Genomic DNA, 20,437 nt, shown 5'->3' with positions numbered 1-20,437 from the left:
CCGATAGAACAGCGTTTCCAGCACCTGAGAGCACTTGCCCAAAGGCTGGGGTTAGACCACGACAGGCGTCCCTAACAAGTAGGGTAGTCTGCCGAAAGGAGCCCAAACCTACCCCCTCGTGCTGTATTACTGTCCTCATGCTCTCCGGTCTTGTGCACCTCGTCTGTAGTACGGAGAGCAGGTAAACAGTGCAAATGACAGCTACAGCTCTCAGGACAGGGATCTTGGCAAAGGCTGGGAGCCACTGGGTGAGCACTGGGGGAAGCAGGGTGGGGATGGAAAGGCAGATGAGGAAGCACAGAGTACCCCAAAACTAGGAGCAGCCTCAGAGCAAACAGTTGCTCTGTGCTTTGGAAAGAGTAAGCAGTCCTGGTCCCACTGAAGTGAGTGGGACTTTTCCTATTGACCTTGACTGGAGCAAGATTTGACACTTCTGGTAGAGATTCTCAGAGCTATAAAACACGAGACGCTAAAGTTTAAGGAAACAATATTCCATACACCTATGTCTTTTGTTACATATATATATATATATGCATAAAGAAAAAGCTGGGGGGTTGCTTTCCCTGGTGGAAAACAGCATTGTAATTCTGCCTGATACACCAACTCCCTGCCACAGCACATATGAACACAGCAATGACTTTGTGGTTGAAACAAAGGTGTTTTATCTCACTCTGGTATCCTAGTGAAGATAGCTACAGTGAGAACTTCTTAATTAAGCCACATTTCTGGCACAGAAGTACTAAGGATTAACTTTACAAAGGTGCACGCTTAAATCTATTGAATTGTACAGTTGTGAGGTTTTGTCTTTTGTTTCTCTTTTAACTCAGAATTGCATCACGGAACCTGCAAGCTTACCCTCATCCAGCTGCATACTTCTCTTATTAACTATATAACTTGCTTGCTGGCCAAGTTATTACATCTTTCCTGTGCTAGTTTTGTTCTAACTTTGCCTGTACTGTCACGAGATGGAGCAAGTATTAGCTGTGTGGTGTGCCTTTGCGTGTGAGCAGCAATGGTGGGACACTGAACGCATCAGCAAGCTGTATATTTTTGCTTGATTTTTCTTTTTCTATGTTTCCTAACCATCTTCTGTTGTTCTCTGAAATCAGGACTGTGTGATTTCCCACCAGGCAGTATCTGAACTAAAGTATTGACCAACAGCACTATAGGAAAGAAACTGCCTCCTTAATGAAGAAGCAACAGCCTCCTGCATACTTTCCCAGACTTGACTTCTTGCTGTGTCAATTATTCTTTTGATCACATGTTGTCTATAGTCTCTTAACATACTGGACAGTTTCTTTTGCAGAATGGAACTTAGGCATTTTCTACTGCTTATCTTACTAAATGTGACAGTGGAATCTGTGTGTGCAAACAGATGTGCGTGTATATCTCCTGCTCCCAGTTTTTGTTATTTTTTTGAATAAGCTGCACTTGCTCTTCACTCATCAAGGGCTGCACTATGCTGTGTAGGCTTCATTATTTTTATCTTTGTTGGCTACATTCTGATTGTGTTGCTATGCTAGTAAAAAAATACACATCCCACTCTAAGTTGGTGGTTCAAATGTAGTTCATATTAGCAGCTGAAAAAACTTATTAAAAGGTTTATGAGAAATGAATTGTCTTCTGGCTTAGACTTAACAATATAAAACCGTAACAGAAACTCCCTTTGCAAGGGCAAAGTCTGCATGAGGTATAGGAAACTGAATCGTTCTTTTCATCCGGAGAGGTGGTCTCTGCTGCTCAGAGTTGAGGAACTTTGGGATGCTGTGAGGTAGTGTGGATGTTTCAAACATGTTTTGTGGCAAAGTCGAGCTCTCTCTGGAATCCTTCACTGAGTACTACAGCAATATAAAAATACGAGTTAGATCAAATGAAAGAAAATTTGAAGATAAGGTGTATGATGTTTCCTCCTGCATGTCTGTATCAGATGGAACAAGATGTGCAGATAAGTGGCTTGTTTATCCTGAAGGAAGAATGTAAGCCTGATGAAAGATAACATAGTCAAAATGATGTCTCTGTATGTCCATAAAATATTATCTGTTTAATCAAATCCCTGTAGAGGAGGTCTCTATGCCAGTGCCATCCTTCATCTGGTATGCTTCTGTTCACTTGCTGGCTTAAAGAAAAAAATCAAGCCTTTCTTGTTCTATTTAAGAAAAGAAATCTTAGCAGTCCTATATCCTCTAGTGAAAATCTTAGTCTTGCTCCCAGTAAGGACTATGGCAAAATTCCCGCTGGTTTCAGAGGGAGCAGGATCCTTCCCAAGATCAGTTAAGGATTAAAAAAAAAAAATCGACTTCTAAAATATGCATCTCAATTAGCAAAGAATGTGGCCTGATTAGTAAAGTGTATGAAATTTCAGCTATTAAATTCTATGGCCCTGATCAACAAAGCACGCTGCACAATTGGCAGTGTATCCAGAATCTCAACTACTGTACTAGGCTCCTGCCAGATCAACCAAGCATGCAGCTGAATCAGTAAATTATGCAACTGGAGCAGCAAAATATGCACTTCTGATTGGGGGGGGGGGGGGGGGGGAAGGACATGGAAATTCTCAATTGTTTTAAATTGACGCACAATAGGTTTGTTAGTGGTCAACCTCTGCCTTAAGAAAAGAGGAAGCAAATTGTATAACTTTTACCAAGTCTTTCCAGACAATTGCTGGGCTGGAAAAGTATGTCCCTCAAATGGCTCAGTGTCTGCTAACAGCAGCCCTGTTCTTTACCAGATGTACTGCACATCTGGTTCCAATCTCAGCTGCTGCCAGGTGTGGAGGTTATTTTAGTAACACTTTAATGGGATTTTTAGGTCCAGGTAGATCTGGCTTTATACGTCACTGTAAAGCACTGTATATGCACACCAGGCTGTCTTTCTGTCTCAAGGAATGAAGGCAGTCAAAACAAATAAGGCACCTTCAAAAAATTTGAAAACTTTGTTGGCAATGAGATTAATATCTATTAATCTCTTCACTGTTTGTGAAAGTACTCTGTGCTTTAGAAGTAGAGAAATGATAGGTTTTTCCTATTTTCTCTATGTCTTGATTAATTGCCACAGCTGCATCCTGTTGTGTTTACAATGTACCTTGGAAGATGTTTACTGTGTTGAGAGTTTGGATGTTTGGCCAGTTTGGGGAGCAGCTATATTCATATATTCTGAAGCAGTAGAGCTGTTTCTCCCTAGTTTGTGTGTATATGCTTTAAAAATCCAGCCAGAGTAGCTGGTTCTGATCTTCAGAAGTTGCTTTGGCTTTAAATTATTAGTTTTGTTTTATACAGAAGACCTGCAGGTTGCCCTATTTTAATAGAGGTGCGGTTTCAGGATTTCTATAAACTGCTTTTTTTTTTTTATGTCTGGAAGTAAACTGTGTTACACTGCCTGTGCTCAAGGAAGTAATGAGAATTGCTTTGTTTTATTGTGCTGTTCACTTTAATACCCAGAAGTCTGAAACTTTTTTTGAGCCTAAGAAATATCTGGGCTTGTTTTTTTTTTTTTTTTTATTTTTTTTTTTTTGTGGGTTTGTTGGTTTTGTTTTGTTGTTCCTTTTTTTTTTTTTTTTAATCTACTACAGTTGGTACATAAAAATGGCTTGTACTGAACTTCTTACTTACCAAATTTCTGTCTCATTTCCAGGTCAGTTCAATGAATGATCCTATTTATTTCTTTTTCCTGTTTAAAATATTTCCTACTGAGTCCAGTGCAGTGCCCTTAAAACATAATTGATTTGGGTCATTGAACCTTTATTTTTCATGCATGTTAGTTTGCATCCCGCCACTGGTCTGACTGGTATTTCAATTAGAAAAATGCAGGCGGATTTCTCCTAGAGGCTAAAGTTCATGTGGAGTCTCTGGTGAAATAAGATCCTGGAGTACATATCCCTGGAACTGGGCAATGATTTGTAACTTTTTTTTTAATTCTCTGTCTGGCCAGAATGTTGTAAATCTGGCGCTCTCTTGTTAGCTTCACACTAAGCAGCAATAATGTCCGCAGTGTTTTAGTCCTGATAATTCTAATTACTGAGGCACTGAAGAAGCTGAAAGCTGAGAAGATGGACGAGGCTGGCCTCAAGTCCTGCACAGCACATGGGACTCTCTCTTTGTAGAGCTGAACCATAATTCTCTCATTTGCCAAGGTCAGCAGCAATGGAAGCAGCAGCCAAGGTAAGAGAAGTAAGCCAATGGCAGATTTCTGGAACAATGTGGGTAATCTTTATGCAGAAGGAACTAAAAGAGTGCAGTACCTCTAGAGATGCCAACCATCCTTGGGATGAAAATACTGAAGTAATTTTTGTTTCTATACTATCTAAGTAGGCTGAAGCGAACAATCCTGTTGCACTGGTTTAAAAAGACCCAGCAAACAAACTTTCCTGTGGTAACCAACAAACAATTACTATTCTCCCCATCCACTTCTTTGCATGAGAGACCAAGAATGGTGGTAAAATGTTCAAGTATCTTTCTTCCTGCCTCTCTTTCTTCTTGAAAAAAAACCAACCCATGGCATGTTTGGTACCAGAGAGTGGCTACCCAAGCAGTAGTGTAACTAGACCGGGTCTGATATAACAACTCTTCCCATCACACACTATTATTATTACAAGCTCAGTCTATGCACTGATATCTCAGGTCTATAAATAATAAATATTCAACTTGGTGTTCAGGTACTTCCTTGAGTACGGGAAGTGCTAAATAGAAAAATAATCCTCTTCCAGTTGTACAAATCCATGGCAGGAGGAGGGTCAAGTAGGGACAGGGTAGTATAGGGTCTTGCATTAATATGTAGAATAATTATACAGCAGTAGGAAAAAGCCCTACTGGCAGCCTTAGTTCTTGAACTCAGTGTGAGAACATTGTAATTCCTCTTACAAGATCTCAGCAGTAAATGGCCTTATGTTTCATTTTGAATATCCTTACTCAGGTCACTGCCAATTAAAAGGAGGTTCCAATTTTGAGAGGAGAAAAGGCTAATTTGCCTATATTTCCTTTCTAGAATTCTTGGGGCCCTACTGGAGCTCACAGAAGTCATCTACAACTTCAGGAGGATTTAAATCAGGCCACAAGTATGGCTGTCTTGGATTAGTAATGATGTACACTGAGGACAACATCTGTATTTGGGTTTGGGTGGAGTCCTTTCATGGTAGAAGAGTTGGTAATACTTTTGCAGCACCTTTCATCAGAGGATTTCAGAGTTTCACAAATATCTAATTACAGAAACTATTAAATTATGTGAAATCCTTGGTCCTGGGGGAGTACAGGCAGCACCATTATGCTTCGATATAAAGCAGGGGTGGGTGGTGTTCAAAGTGGCAAAACAAAAGCAAATTTTTCACATGCAAGCCATAACCTGCTGCGTTATCTCATTTTCATCCAGTATTTTATTCTTCTCATTTCTTTATACTAGCAGCCAGGTTGCAACATCAAACCAGCTAAACAAAATGGGCTGGTACAAGCCTCCATTCAGAACTGCTGTCTGCTCTGAAGAAGAGACTTTTGGAAGTTCACTGACCTCTTACTGATCTGTTTCTGTAGTGTTTGATTTTCATCATTCTGTTAAGGAGTAGCAGGGCTGTAGCAAGGGTCAGGTGCCAAAGATGCTGATAAGGACAGCTTCCTGAATACAGGAAATCTGGGATGAAATGCCTCCAAAAGTCCAACCTGATTCAAATCCCAGAAAGTTGGTTGCTCAGTCTTTCCAAGAGGCGTGTGCCTGCTCTGTACTGTACTTAATTTGGGATAAGCAACGAGAGATCTAATCCACTTGTTCTACCTAAATCCAGCCCTCTCCTGGTATTAGTTAGTCAATATCCACTGTTTTGAATGACTATTTAAGTTTCTATTAAAGGGATTATTTTTTTTCTGGATTTGACTTGAAATGTGGAGCCTTTACTGTTAGGATTGAGGCTTGGAGCCCAGGCTGCCCATCCTCTTGTCTTTCTGCCTCTTTTATAGATCTGCATGTGTGGGCAGTTCAGGTGAATCTGAGACCTCACTATTTGAATACAAGGGCCCCAAGGAGTTGCTCATCAGGACTAACTTTAAATGCAAGCTTAGCAGGCTGAACACTTTGATTTGCCTCTAAAATCAACAGTAACTTATTCCAGGTTTCCTCGGTGAAACTTGAATGGGGAAGAAGAAAGGATGTCTGCAAAGCAGATTTATTTGGAAAAATAAACTGCCCACTGGTTGGGACCCTGTGACAACAAACCCAGTGCTTAGTTTTGTCTCTGGCTACAGTATCTGTGATACTTTTTTCTGCTTTCTCCCATACCCTCCCTGCTGTGCCCTCATGGTCTCTCCTTATGTGTAGGCAGTAAAGTAAAATTTACAAGCATCCTGCTCTCTGAAATCCTGGCAAAGGTGGAGTCTTGGAAATTTCCCTTTGCAGAGTGCACAAGAGGAGACTAATCCTGGAACAACGAGGTGGGGAAAAGTGTTGCTGTTTGTATACCATCCAAAACTAAGGATGTGCGTTCAGACCATAACAGACCTCTAAATGGCCAGCCTCAGCTGTAGCAATGGCTCATTCAGAAGCTTGGTTAAAAATATTGTGTGAAAGGGATAGGGTTTTTCTTTGTTTGATTTTTAAGAATCACTGGCCATGTCTTCTGCATAACCCCACTTGCCTGCTAGTGACATTTAGATCCGGTTCCCAAAGAGCTGCAGTGACAACTCTGTAGCATGCTAGTGTCAATACAGAATATTTGCAAGTTTTGGCTTTCACATGTGGAACGCTTCCTTCTCCATATGTTTGTACAATAGACTTCCAACATGTGAAACGTCTGAAGTGTCTGGATGAAACAATAGGGTCATGCAGCTGTAAAATCCAAGCAAAAAGAGCTCCTTTTTTTTTTTTTTTTTTTTTTGCAAGGCCAGTTTACACATATATGTGTGCTTTTAAAGATCCAAATTTATTTCCTGGGAAGTGGCCAGAAAAATTAGCATGGAATTGCCTTGCAGTTCCTTTTTCTCCTGCTTCTGGTACTTTCAAAACAAAATGAAGCATTTTTGGGCACCTAAGCTGCATATGGATTTCATTATTTAAATTTCCCCCACCTATTTTGGAAGTTATATATATATAAAGTTAGTTTGGGAACACCAGTTTTACAGATTCCTATGAACATACATGACTTGCTGAATGGAATTTTATACCGAACTCTACAAGGAAACTTTTACTGCAGTGCTATAGCCTTTGTTTTGGTATATATTTCATCTGGTTACCAAGCAGTTCAAACAGTCCAACCATGTTTTCTACCCTTTAATTTGAGCTGCTCAGGCCTGTTCAATTTATAGAAAATGAAAACCAGATTGATCTTCTGGAAACTCACTCCTCACCCCTGTTAGTTCCCACCAACCCTATCGTTTACTGTTAATTTTTTCTATGGTGTGTTGTGTACACTTTGTTAATGAGAACTTGCTCTAGTAGAAAAAAGACCTATGCTGACCTATTAAAACCCTGAAGAAAATGGCCATGGCATCTTGAACTCTTCATTACACTGCCTTACATTTTTTTACGATGGTCCCATCATATTCATGATTATTTGCCTGAGGAGACACTCTAAATGATGCCTTTGTTTCTCTTTCTAAAGCTTTACATTTTTTTGTATGTTTGAGTTTGAATGAGGGTATTTTCTGGAAAAAAACAAACAAACAAACAAACAAAAACCAAACCAACCAAAAAACCAATCCAAAACTAGAACAGGGACAGCAGCTTTGTATAGATGTAGGATCTTATTTGATATGGCATCTTGCATCTTTGTTGGAGAATCTTTATTTTTCCATTGAGTGTCCAGTCACAAGAGTTAGCTCATTTTTTTTCCTCCTGCAAGGATTAATCTGAAAAGTCCACAGTAAAAAGCTGGTTGTTGATGTGACTTCTAGCACTCCCTGGTGGATGTTATCTTAGATATGTTGTACGCTTCCTTGGCCATAAAAGCTAATGTCGGGATGAAAGGGGAAAACCAATGTTCAGACTGCTCTCATAATGACATGTCCCACTTGCATTTGTTGCATGAACACAGCACAATAAATTTATGAGATACTAATGACAGGTTTCTGCTTAAAATAGTTCTATTTTATGAGTGTAATAGTTATGTTCCCCAAGGGAACACTGCCTAGTCAAGTGGGTCTTTCCAAGCACTGGAATTGCATACTTCTAATAGATTTTTCAAACCATTTAATAGAAAAACAATCTGGCTTTTGTCCCTTTCAGACCAAGATGAGAAGGAAATTAATATTGCAATGTGAGGCTGCAGTGAAGGATGAAGAAGAGTTCAGAATAACCTGGCACTTAGTTTCTAGTAAAAGCACCTGAATGTTAATGTATCAATGAAATTAAAGAAAAAACTGGAAATGTCCTATGCCTTGGCCTAGATCTCTTCCAGAGCATTTCTATCTGTATTTCACTCTCCTACCAATATTTTAACCACTTCATGAGCATGTCTACATCTTGGCATACAACAATTACTGAGTAATCAGTGAATACCAGGGTTACTCCTGTGGTGGTAACTTTAACCTGCAAAACTGTCAGGTAGCAAATGTACCCATACATTGCCAGGCTGCTGCCAAGCCCAGAGAAAAACTTTTCATCATAAGAATTTCTAGCCTTAAAAATCTAAATCAAAGAAAGATTTGGGTAAGGAGACAGAACTCTGCTTAGCCAAACTTACATAGCTGTAACTTGCGAGATGTCTTATAGGTGAATCCAACTCAATCTTAATTAAAGAACTGAAAGGAGAGAACTAAAACTTCTGCCTATTTATGATATGGGGAAAAAGAGAAAGAATGGTTTTTTTGTCTTTTCAATATCCTGAGATTTCACCTCTGAACCTTTAGGTAGCTGAGTTAGCCAGTAAGGCTCCTAAAGTCCCACCTTCACTGAGCGGGGGGGAAATATTCTTTCAGAAGGCTGTTAAGACCATCTCTAACTCCTGATCTGAATTTCCCTCTGCAGAAAACAACTCTGGCTTTTGTCTGCAGAGGGAGGCAAGCTAAATTAACTAGCAAAGCCCCACACCTAGAGCTGAGTGCCCTTACATAGCAGAGTCTTGCATCAGGTACTGAAGATATCTGGGTCTACTGCAGAAAATTCTGACCTTTGCTCATAACTCTGGTGTAGGTTGGTATCTCTGGCCCAATAAGGATAAACTGGTTTTGCTTCTCACCTGAATCTCCCAAAAGCAGCAGAGCATTAGGCTGCCTTTCCTCTGGTTGCTCTGAAGGCAAGTACAAAATGTCAAGTTACAATGTATGCCCAGACTGTATATACCGCTGATCATGCTAAGGAAAGCTGTGCTGTTCCAAGGGTGATTGTTCGGAAAACAGCCGCCGTTTGTGTCTCTGGGAACAAGCATTTTTTTGTAAGGAGAAAAAGGCATTGCATCTCTGGAGTTAAATGAGGAGGTCTGTTGTTCTCCACAGAAACTGGAGTGCGTTGCTGTGCCTGGTGGTTGTTGGAATACCCATGTTTGTTTTTTTGAGATTTTTCTTTTTCCCACCTCCTGTTCTCAGAGAGGATCAAGGAGGAGGGCTGGTGACCTCATGGTGAAATTATGCAATCTGCTTGAGGCCAGGTATCAAAATACACTGTAGCTGTGAAGCTGGGACCTTGTGGTGGCTGAGGGGCCTGGGCCTCCTGGTTCTAATGAGATCACTGACCTTCTCCTGCCACTTCTTCTGCAGCTGCTGTGATTCACAGAGATTTGTTGTGGCAATGGCCTGCCTCACAGTTTGGCAAGCTGCCGTAGGAAATGCTGCATCTACAGGCAGCTGCTAGGAGCTGGCCTCAGAGACCCAGGGCAGGTGAGGGTACTCTGAGCCCTGCCAGCCTCCTTCCATCCTGACAGAGCCTACATGCCTTTGTCCAAGGGTATGCAAACATTACCATCCTCCCCGACTAATTTTTTTTCCTGAGAAGTGGGGAGGTTGTCTGTTCTCTGGTGAAATAAATCAGTGCCTTCCAAGCAATCTTGTTGTGACGCTTGAGCTCAGATCTCAGCTGCAGCAAAGTCACATATGGGAAGAATAAGAGAAAATAGCATGCCTACAGTCTGAGGCATTTTTGGGCCTCCAAGTCCTGAAGTCTCGTTCAGGTTTTGCATTCTTTGCTCTAATTGCTGTGCTGCATTCCTACTCCCTCCTCTACTCCTCTAACAATATTTTAATTTTCATTGTCTGCTGCAGCAACAGGCTTTCATAGTCCCCTTCCCTTCTTACCTGCATACTTGTTCTCTTCTAATGTTCTGTAAACCATTAAAAATAATAGAAAACTTGGTGATAGGTGTGAAAACAGGGCCCTGTGAAGCTGTCTGATGTGTACCAAGAAGGACTATAAGACAAGTTGGGTTCTTTCCTGACAATGGGACTTGCAGGGTGGAAATGTCACATCCATAATCACTTTTATGTGGTGGGATGGCTGCTACCCACCACTGAAATGAGACCATCTGTTAAAAAATGCAGTTTTGGTTTTGCTTAAATCCAGCACGTTGCACTCACTTCAAGAAATATCAGATCCTTGTTTAAAAACATGAATGCAACTACTCTGATACCATAAATGTATTAAAAGCAAATGTATGTTCGGCCCAGTTTCAGAGTCCCATAACTGAACCCTGTTCAGTGCTTGTTTATGTGAATTTACTCAGGGACCAAGGAGAGAATATGATGTATGTGTGCAGGTATAGGGGGTTGTGTTGGGACAGGGTTATTGGGAGGGTGAGGGAGACACCTTAGCAAACAGGATACTCTCTTAAGTGTTGAGAACTGTTTTGGAGATCAATCTGGAAAAAAAAAATCACAGTTAAGGACTGGAAAAAGGAGACAGGGAAAACTCTCTCCTAATAACTAAGCAAAGTATCAGCAATTTTTGTTATACTCTGTCAATCCCATGTCCTGATCTACTTCTGCCAGGTCTGCTACTTTCAAGCATCTAGAGATACTTGAAGAGTTGCCCTAATACGGAACAAGAGACTCTCCTTTTGCTGTTGCCTCATGCTTTAAACAGCAAAGGCAATTTGACAGAGGGGGAATGGTGATTCCAAGGCACTTCTAGGAATTCTTGTACTGCTAGGTGGAAAAATAGGTTAGATGTGCTGCTGATGTATCTAGTTCATGCTAATGAAAGAAAATAAACCTTGCATGCAAAGATGAGCTGAAAATGCAAAATTAAGTAGAATGATAATTTTATAAAGCCTCTGATTAACTTTGTCCTCCACTTGGAAAAAGTCCTACCAGCTTTGATCTCTAGATCAGTCAGCTAGTGAAGTAAATGTGGTCACTCCTTAAACTAACAGACTGGAATTTTATATCTTACTCTTGGGACAGTGTTGCCTCAGATTCTGTATTTGATGAGCATCCAAAAAGCTCAGACTTCCTTAACTTGGAAATACTGTGCAAGGAGAACTTGAGTCTTTTGCTAGGAACCACAAGAAATGTATTTCTGGTAGCTTTGCAGCTAGTCCCAGCCACATCAGCCAGTAAAGACTTGTCTGTATTTTTCCCCCTTAAGCTGGGATTGTGGAATGACCACTTTCCTTTTTTCCTTCTTGTTTTCTTTTTAAAACCCTAAGTTTAGCATTTGCTTTCTGCTGTGGCAGAAAGTTTGGAGCACTTCATATTTCATCCCAGCTGGTTGGCTCTGTTCAAATGTCCTTGTGAGTCCAAGTGATCTTTAACTTAGAATGAACCTCCTATGTTTGGAGAATTGGGAAGTAACCGAGATACCATACCTCACCCTGCATGTTTTGAGCAATTGTAAAGACGTTGGTGGAGCCAGAGTTTTAAAGAGGTCCCTGGGGCAGAATAAAATGTGAAGGAGCTGGTGAGGTAGACTCAAAGCTTTGCCAGCTCTTTGAAAGAAACACACATGTGTGTGCATGTGTGCAAATAAGATATTTTTAATTTTGAAGGAGTGAGGGATCCTAAATAAAGCTTGTTGGATTTTCACACCACTGATACTACAGTGAGCTCAGATGGCTAAATTTAGTCTTCCAGACTGAATGATCTTGTATTCTAAAACAGCATCCATCTCTGTCCAGAAACTAATCGCATACCTCTGTGGCTGCTGTTGAAACAGCTGTAGGCTAGCAAGATAAGGCTACTATATAACTGCCATATACTGCCTGCAGTTCTGTTTTGGCACCAGGCAGCTGCAGTGGATTTTGTTTTTTAAATGAAACAAAAAAATCTACCTGTGGAGGGGCTCTCTCTTTCCTACTCTAAAAAAAAAAAAAAAAAAGTCAGGAAAGGATCGTTTATGTAGTGGGGCTATTTTACAGGAAGGGATAAAACATAAAAGAATTTTTCAGTCAAAAGCACAGGATCATAATTGAGTATTTTGACTTCAGAGTAATTTTTCTCAAGGGCCTAAGGTCTGCACAAATAGCTTCTATCTTCACCTTCACTTGTTACTCTAGTGATAAATCTTTCTAGTAGTCTTCAAGCAAAGACGAAAAAGACCTTTAACTTGGATAAGGAGATAATACACATCTGTTCCTGAAAGGACTAATAAATGCAACACCTCTTAAACTTTCAGTCAGTTTGAAATATAGTGGATTATTCCTTCTCTGTCATTTCTAAAAAGAGGTGGAAGTGACATCTTTAAGTTTGTCTGAAATGGAAAATACATGTGAGAAATGCACAGAAGCTGAAATGTGCATAAGGAATTAATGAGGTCAAAGTGGGTTATGATCTTTGCACATCATTTCCTTGCAAGCCTGCAACTCCGTATCTCTATTAAGTGTGTAGTTTGGCCTATGAGGATGTCCTGGAAAATTAGCAGGTCAGCTGTGTGTCTCCAGTTTCCTCTGCTGATGCTTTCATTCTGACTCTGGGTATGCACGAAGATAACTTGTTATTTCTTGGGTGAGTATGTTATAAAAGAAAACAAACTACATTGGGCAGGTCCCAAGCCAGAGAATCTGAGATTGTGCTCACAGAGGAATGACAAACATCAAGACAAGATGTCTTCCTTCCTCTTCTTTGAAATAAATATACTTTAAAAATAAACAGTCTTTGGGATGCAAAACAAGACAGTGTCCTCCAGGATGCTGCAAACATCAGCTCCTTGTAACCAGCATTAACATGAATGAAGAAAATTTATCACTACTTCACCCTTTTGAGTTTCAGCAAAAACTATGAGCATAAATGGGCTGAAGATTTCCCTAGTCAGGACCTTGCATCACTTTGTTTCCACTTCTCTTCAGCAGGGCTTACGTGCTTACAAGGTAAACAATGTGGCCATATCACCTTCTCTTACCAGCTACATACGTGCCACAGCATTCTCCCCATACTCCCTCTGGGCACCCAGCATCACCTCATGCAAGAAGCATTTCTCTCTTGGAGGCAGGAGGGAGAAGCTTGAGAAACTGATCCCTGCCTGCTTCCAGTGATTCAGGCAGAGGCTGGTATCCATCATTGAAGGGTGTTAGTGGCCCAGATAGAGGTTGCCACAGCTTGCCATTCATGGATTTTTGCAAGACCCTCCTGTAGGCTCTTACTGGAATAATGTAGAGGCTCCAGGGCTACATTTGTAGGTGTTGTGCAAGTGGAGAAGCAGAGTTGAGGGTTATATTACACAGATGATAGCTACTCTTTCTTGTATACTTGGTTGGGCCTTATTATAAACTCTCATCTGGCCAAAACAATTATTTTACCCCTTTCCTGCATGGCAATTCTGCTTTTTGTCAGTGCCACCTGCTTCTCAAGAGCTCTTTGATATATAGTGTCCAGTTTGAAGAAATCACATACTGGCTTTGTGCTGCACCCCTACAAATCAAGGGCTTGCTCTTTCTGTGAGAGGTGGTGCTCCTCAGGAAGCAGATGCTGGTGGTGTGTCTGGAGTGAAATTTCTGAACAGTGGCTTGCTGTCACTTGTGGCCACATCTGTTCCAACCCAGAATAGCTTTAGGCTTAATAAAAACTCCCAGGATCTCTACAACTTCGTTGCCCATGGGTTTTTCACAAACCTCCACTTCAGAGGGCAGCAGAGCATTCAACCCACCATTGGGGCACCACTGCCAGAATCATCTACAAGGGACTAGCCCAAGGTCCTCCTTGTACTTCTTAGCCCTGTGTTTCCTGGTGCAGAGGCCTTATAACTCCTGACATATGTGTATTTTAATTAAATAGCTCAAAGCTGATGCCAATATTAACTAGTCATTTCTAGAGAGTCCAAATGTCATCACAGGAGGAGGTAAGTAAGTATGTGACAATGAAGCATTTTTTGGTAATGGGTGTAGATTTATGCATCTGAGTGGGCTGTGTAGTGTGAAAAGGGGAAATGCAACATCTTGGCACATTCTGAAATACCCAACCATTGTGTTTCTGGCCAAGAAGAAATAGCTTAGATTTGAGTTACTTCTCTGCAACCTACTAAATGCTGTTCCCTAGTTATCCTAACTCAGAAGGTAGGTAGGGTATGTGTCTGACCACAGCAGGCTGGAGGTTCAGTTTTAAACATTTAGGACTCTTAACCAGAGTGGGAATTACTGAAAAGCAGATGAATGGGACTGGTAATATGGTTCTTCCTGGTCATAATTGACCTAATTGGTGTGGGCATATATCATTTGCAAAGATTAAAAATGTGCTAATTTTTTTGCATGTCTCTGTCAAAAGCCCACGAGTCTCTAACTTGCTGCAGAAGAGAACATCTGTGTCTAATTGATGAAACACAGCCTTCATAATGGATGATTCAAATGAACTAAACAGTTTTGTCAGTCATTCAGTTGTGGATTATAAATTAATCAGAAATCCTACCCCCCTGCCTTGGATCTGTCTTGCATTTCCTGTTCCTTGTGTTTTGTTTTTTTTCCTGGTCTCAGAGCAAGTCTTGAATCTTTTTGGTCTCCCAAGCCATAATAAATGAGCAATTCCCCCACTGCCATGACCTTTCAGCCATATTTCTGCAATGCACATGTTGCACAAATCCCCTGGCCCAGGCTTAGGGATGCAGGGTACCTGTTGGGATTCAGCTAGATAATGCAGCCAGCTGGTGGCTACATGGCTTGTAGGGGACCAAGAGGTATTTGAGTCTGAATCCAAGACTCACTGGATGTACACAGAGTGTGCAAGATATTTCTCTCCAAATGTGACAGATTCAAGTGAAAATGAAGGCAGGAAAGCGAGCCTATCCTGAGAGTGGGGGTGAGGGATTTATGGGGGGTTGCACTTACCCATTCAGCACTTTGGTGATTAATCCTGCAAGATCCACTGAACTGATGGCTGCTGCTTTTGGGTATTAACAAAATCTTCTGGTAGTAGAGGTGGGGCTGTGAACGCCTCACCAAGCGCCTTCTCAGTGTCTGAAAAAAGGCAACTAGATCAGTTCACATACTCCTCAAAATATTCTCAACCCTCAATCATTGCTAATTTAAGGAAGTTTGAGCCAATTTGTAATCCTCCCACATCCAGGAGTACCACCCTGCAATAGCAGCAGTTCTGGTGCACATTCTGGCTCCAAAACTGGGTACATATTTTGGTTGAAAAGTCAGGCATTATTTACTGTTTCTTGCTATGCAAATATTTTATTTAAAAGTGAGCTCAAAAGACTAGCATGGGACAAAGACAAGTCTGCACCAATATTCCAGGACAGAGGGAAGGAATACAAAAGAAGTCACAGAACAACCCTCTTTCCTTTTTCTAATTGTAGGAACAATCCTCTCCTTGAGGAAAGAGGAACATATTCACTGGAAGACAGCTAGTAAAATTCAAGTGACAACAAATGTATCTGTAATTCTGATGTGAATTAGCAAATGGATCTAAACATTAGGATCTGTAGCCTCTTAAACTGACATAAAGTTCTGTTTTTTTCACCTGGGTTTTTACCATGAACTAGATAATTCAGACTGAACTCCAAAACTTTACCTCCTAGAGAAAAGATCAGTAAATTTCTATGAGTTTGTTTTGGTATTACATGCTGTGGGACTCCTAAGGCATTAGACAGAGAATATTATGTATTTGGCACATGAGCGTTGTTTCTTTTCCACTTGAGACTTCAAGACATAGTCCAGCCCAGGTGCCTTAAATGAGAAACCTGTCATTTATTCCACTATAATTAACATAAGCTTTGATTTAAATGACACTTTGAAAAGTCAAAGATTGGATTTTAAGTTGAATACAGAATACAATTTCCACCCACGTTGCTGTTTTGGTCCTTTTCTACCGGTAGCCTGCCATCCACCCTGAAATCACTCAGAATGTGAACAGCACCTGCTGGAAGACAAAGGTTATGCCTTGCAGAACAGGTCTGGATTTTCGTTTTTATTTAAGGGCTTTAACATTTGGCATTGCATATTTTTTCTTTCCATTTTAATATGAGCCAAGGAGAGGGACTAAGTGAAAAAAAATCTGGAGTATTTTGATCTTTGTGGCTTTATATGGACTTTATAAGCTTTGTTTGTTCTGCTGCCAAGCTTCCTTTGTGTTTAAATAGATAACAGATCAAGATAACTAACCATTTCCAATAAAAAAAAAAACAAAAACAAAAACACCAAACCCAAGGCATTCCCTTTCTTTTTAAATTAATGCTTGTAAACCCATGCTCCTAGAGCGGGCTTGTGATTTAAGTACTTCTGACTTATTTTTTCCCCTTTTCAAAAGCAATTGTCCAAGGCATAGACAGGGCTCCATGCTCTCCACATTTATGAAAGAATCTTGAAAAAGGGCTTTGAGAGTGTCTTTGGGAGGAGGTAGTTTTAAATATGATGTGTGAAAGCAATTTCATGTACCTTTAGAGAAGAAGCAGCATGGTACTTAGTGCTACTGTTTATGGACTTCCTTCCTCTTTGCAGTCTGAAGGCTATTTATGGAGGAAGAAGAAATAGAAAATTTCACATGGGACTATCGCTGTGTTATGTAAAATGCATGTTGATTGCTATTTTACTAGTGAGATCTGGTATCTGCTATCACTAGTTTGAGAGGCTTTGCATTTGAAGAAGAGAAAATTTACCCAATCAAAACCACCTAGATTTTACTACTTATTGAAGTAAATAAGGCTGAATGTCTTTGAAACAGAAGATGAGTTGGATGGATAAATCATGGGTAATCATTAATGCAAAGGGGTTTTTTTTTACATTAAAAAAATGTTTTTGTATTGAAAATAACACGGAGTTCAAGATGCTGCGGTGACAGAGTTTTCCTTCAGCTTCTTAAGGTTTTTATCGCATAACCAGCTGTTTAGAACAACACATTCGTGCGGTCAAAAAGTTGTATGTTAGCCAACAGTAGCAATGGATGCTATTATGATCAGTAGTAGAAAGTGAAGATTATGTGAATTACTCATCTGGATTATATTTCTGTGAAGGTTGATCATTCAGTATACAGTTCCATAGACTCTAAGAGTGGCTTTCCATATTAGACAGATTAGATTAATGCTCCAAATGGGAATTTAGAAGATAGACTTGTACAAGATTAACAAATTCCCTTTTCTTGAGGCCATTTTATACCAGTCCCTGAAGGGAAAGAAGAGTAGGATCTTCAGTAGGTCTAGGAGACTGCATCTTGTATATAATCTCTGGCAAGATATAAACTTATTTCTTTTATTTCCCAGGTGTATTATTCCTGTGGTGCAGTGGTGGAATCAATGGAAAGAGGCCTGATTTTATCACCAGGTTTTCCAAACAACTACTACCCAGGGACACACTGTGTTTGGCAATTTTTCATTCCCATAAGAACGCATCTTATCTTGGAAATTTTTGACTTCGACATTTTTGAGAGCTCTAGTGAAACTCCAACCCCCTGGGATGGCCTTTCTGCCTCCACTAAAACAGGAAATAAGGACATGCCTTCTCTTGAGGATAACCTGGACTTTGTTCTCCATACTACAAAACCTTCTGTCCAGACCTGGATGTCGAAGGTGGCTCAGAATCTGAGCACAGGAGATCAGTCAAAGGACCTTGCTAGTCACCTGGATGAACTTCCAGGAACTGCCTCAAAAAAAGATGAAGCCAAACAAGCATTTGAAGAAAACCAATCGAAGCAGATAAAGGAACCCAAAGTGATTACCAAGGCTCAACCAGAACAGCCATTCCCTGTGTCTGGTAGTGCCACAATGTGGAGGCAAAATACCAGTGGCATGGAAAGAGGAGATTCGAAAGGGAAAGTTGTACTTGCCCACCTAGCTGCTAGTGAGAGAGATGAAGTTATGGTAGAGAGCTGGAGTCTTCCCACAACAGTATTGCCTGTGGAAATCTCTTCCAGCCCGCAGTCAGCAGTGGATGTCTGTCCCCATGATGTACTATATGTTTCCGATCTCATCACATTTTCTTCTCGCTTCTGTGGACCAAATTCACCTTTAAACAAGACCATGATCTTTGGTTCATCTCTGGAAATGGTTGAAGTTATCATGGAACTGATCACCACCACAGACCGGGGCCGAGGCTTTGCAATGCTCTTCGAATACAAGAACATCACTGAACCTAACACTGTAGATGCTGTGACGCAGGAGAGAAAGGAAAACGTGATGATGCTGGCAATTGTAACAGGGATCGTCTTCTTTGCACTTGCTTTGCTCTCTGCCCTCTGCATAGCTTGCAGGTAAGATAATGCATATCTGAGCCTTTGAAGCCTGAGATATTAACCATACAGGAAAAAGACCAGAAAACAAGGTTACGTTTCCTTTGCTCTGCTAATGCTTCCTGTCCTTTAAATATAGTAAAGTGTGTGGATACAGAGGAGATCAATGCCAGTCACTACTCCTGCCCTAGGGTCCTCAAGTTTCTTTCCTACTTCTACAGCTTCTGTGCCTCCAATTTATTTTCCTTATTTTGCAGAAATACATGAAGGGCGAGGACTTTCTTGGGCATTATTTTATTTCAGTGGCAGTGGTGCCTTTGAACCTCAGTTTTGGGACACTAACTGGCCAACAGACAAATGCAGAACAGAAAGATCATCCTTTTCTGAGTCTCCTGAGCAGGCTAAACTGACAGCTACTGTGTCTTTTCACAGTAATTCCACAATTTGGCTCTAACCATTACTAATGCTCTGCAGAGAAATAAATAATAACAAGAGTATTACCACTTAGAATTAAGATTAAACAATATTTTCCAGCCTGCAGCATGTTTTATCCAAGAGACTGTGCAGACATTTTAATTCCAACACACCTTATGCGTTAAGCAGTCACCTACACATCCCTTTGACTGTGAGGGAAGAGCTGAGAGCCATGTTGCAGTACCTGTGATTGTCCCCAAATGTGATCTGAAATGACATGGTCAAGTGAGCTGATGGTCAGGCTGGATTGCTGATTTTAAGGTCCTGGTGCTAACTAGTTAAATGGCTCAAACCAGTCAGTGACAAAAGCTTATCTCTCCAGTCAACTGTTTTTATTTAATCTATTTATTTTCTCTATATCTATCAGTAGAAAGCTTCTCCACCCCTCAGCATATGTTTGCATTTTTCTAACTCCCTAGTGGAAACATTTTTGTAGGAACACTAATATTTTTTTTCTCCTTCCAACAAATTCAACAGAGCCCAAGCTCCCTAGGTTTTTGTCAAAACATAGTATTTTTCAAATGTTTTGACCTCAATGGAAACATCAGGTAAACTGAAACAAATACTGTCCCTTGCTGGGCTCCACTGTGGTGACTGAGTGTTAGGAATAACATTAATTTCCCAGTGGCAGCATGTAACTCGTCTGTCTTCTTTCTTCCCTCATCTCCTGACTCATCTATTGTGCATCCTCCAACCCAAAAACTTTCAGGATTCCCCAGCCATTTCTAGTCACTGAGGTTAGTTTGATAGAGGAACTTTGTTTTCCTTGTCCCTTTGGAGGCTGCATTTCTAGCTTTTGCTGAATAAATACAAAATATCATACTGAGTATAAGAGAACGTGGGCAAGGTGGTGAAGCTTAAATATAATCTCTCTTGCTGATTCTAGAAATTCCTGCTTTCAGGGCCTGAGCTGTTCATAGTTGTAAGAGTTAAACTTGCATGTGTTACATCTAACTGACCTTTTTCCCTTTTAAAGAGCTCGCAGAACACTAATTTAGACCACAATTTTTTGCTAGCTCTAAAGGAAAACGTCTGGTGGAAAATGTCTTCCAGATACCAAATACTTTATTTTTATACCCTTGCCAATCTTCAAAAGAGGCAGAAACATGCTCCCTTCACGATGGCAGCAGTCTGTGCTGATACACGTGTTGAGTAGGCTGTTTTTGCTCCGTTACCCCTATTTAATTTCACTGTAACTATCCATGAAGCAGAGTATTATTCAAACCAAAAAGTACACTGGCAATCTAAGATTTCACTGGCTGACGTTTACCCTGTGTAGCCTGTTTAGAAAGTCAGGCCATGCTGCTCACATGCATAATTTGGCCTTTTTCTTGTGGAAATTTACAAAATAAAGTAATATTCTGCTCTTGCTGACCAACAGAGAAAAAACTGAATGCATTTTCCCCCCTCACACAAATATTTGTATGTTCTGGTCACTGCAAATACATCCAACCAGGGGTCCTATGGCA

General features: G+C 40.6%; 1 protein-coding gene across 5 annotated transcripts in view; it reads left to right on the top strand.

The window, feature by feature from the left end:
* The window catches only part of LOC104363839, a 34,521-nt gene that overhangs the window by 582 nt on the left and 13,502 nt on the right, over positions 1–20,437 (top strand). For 2 of the 5 annotated variants that reach the window (XM_042805147.1, XM_042805146.1), the window contains exon 2: positions 17,530–18,515. In XM_042805147.1, the coding sequence (XP_042661081.1) occupies positions 17,530–18,515 (986 nt within the window). The other 3 variants (XM_033008128.2, XM_009970360.3, XM_033008126.2) reach the window with 3 other exon arrangements.

The sequence above is a fragment of the Tyto alba genome, unplaced genomic scaffold (assembly GCF_018691265.1).
Source record: "Tyto alba isolate M040663 unplaced genomic scaffold, T.alba_DEE_v4.0 Super-Scaffold_44, whole genome shotgun sequence".
Classification (NCBI taxonomy): Eukaryota; Metazoa; Chordata; class Aves; order Strigiformes; family Tytonidae; genus Tyto; species Tyto alba.
The sequence above is the reverse complement of the archived record's forward strand: the minus strand, read 5'-3'. Positions and strand labels throughout refer to the sequence as shown.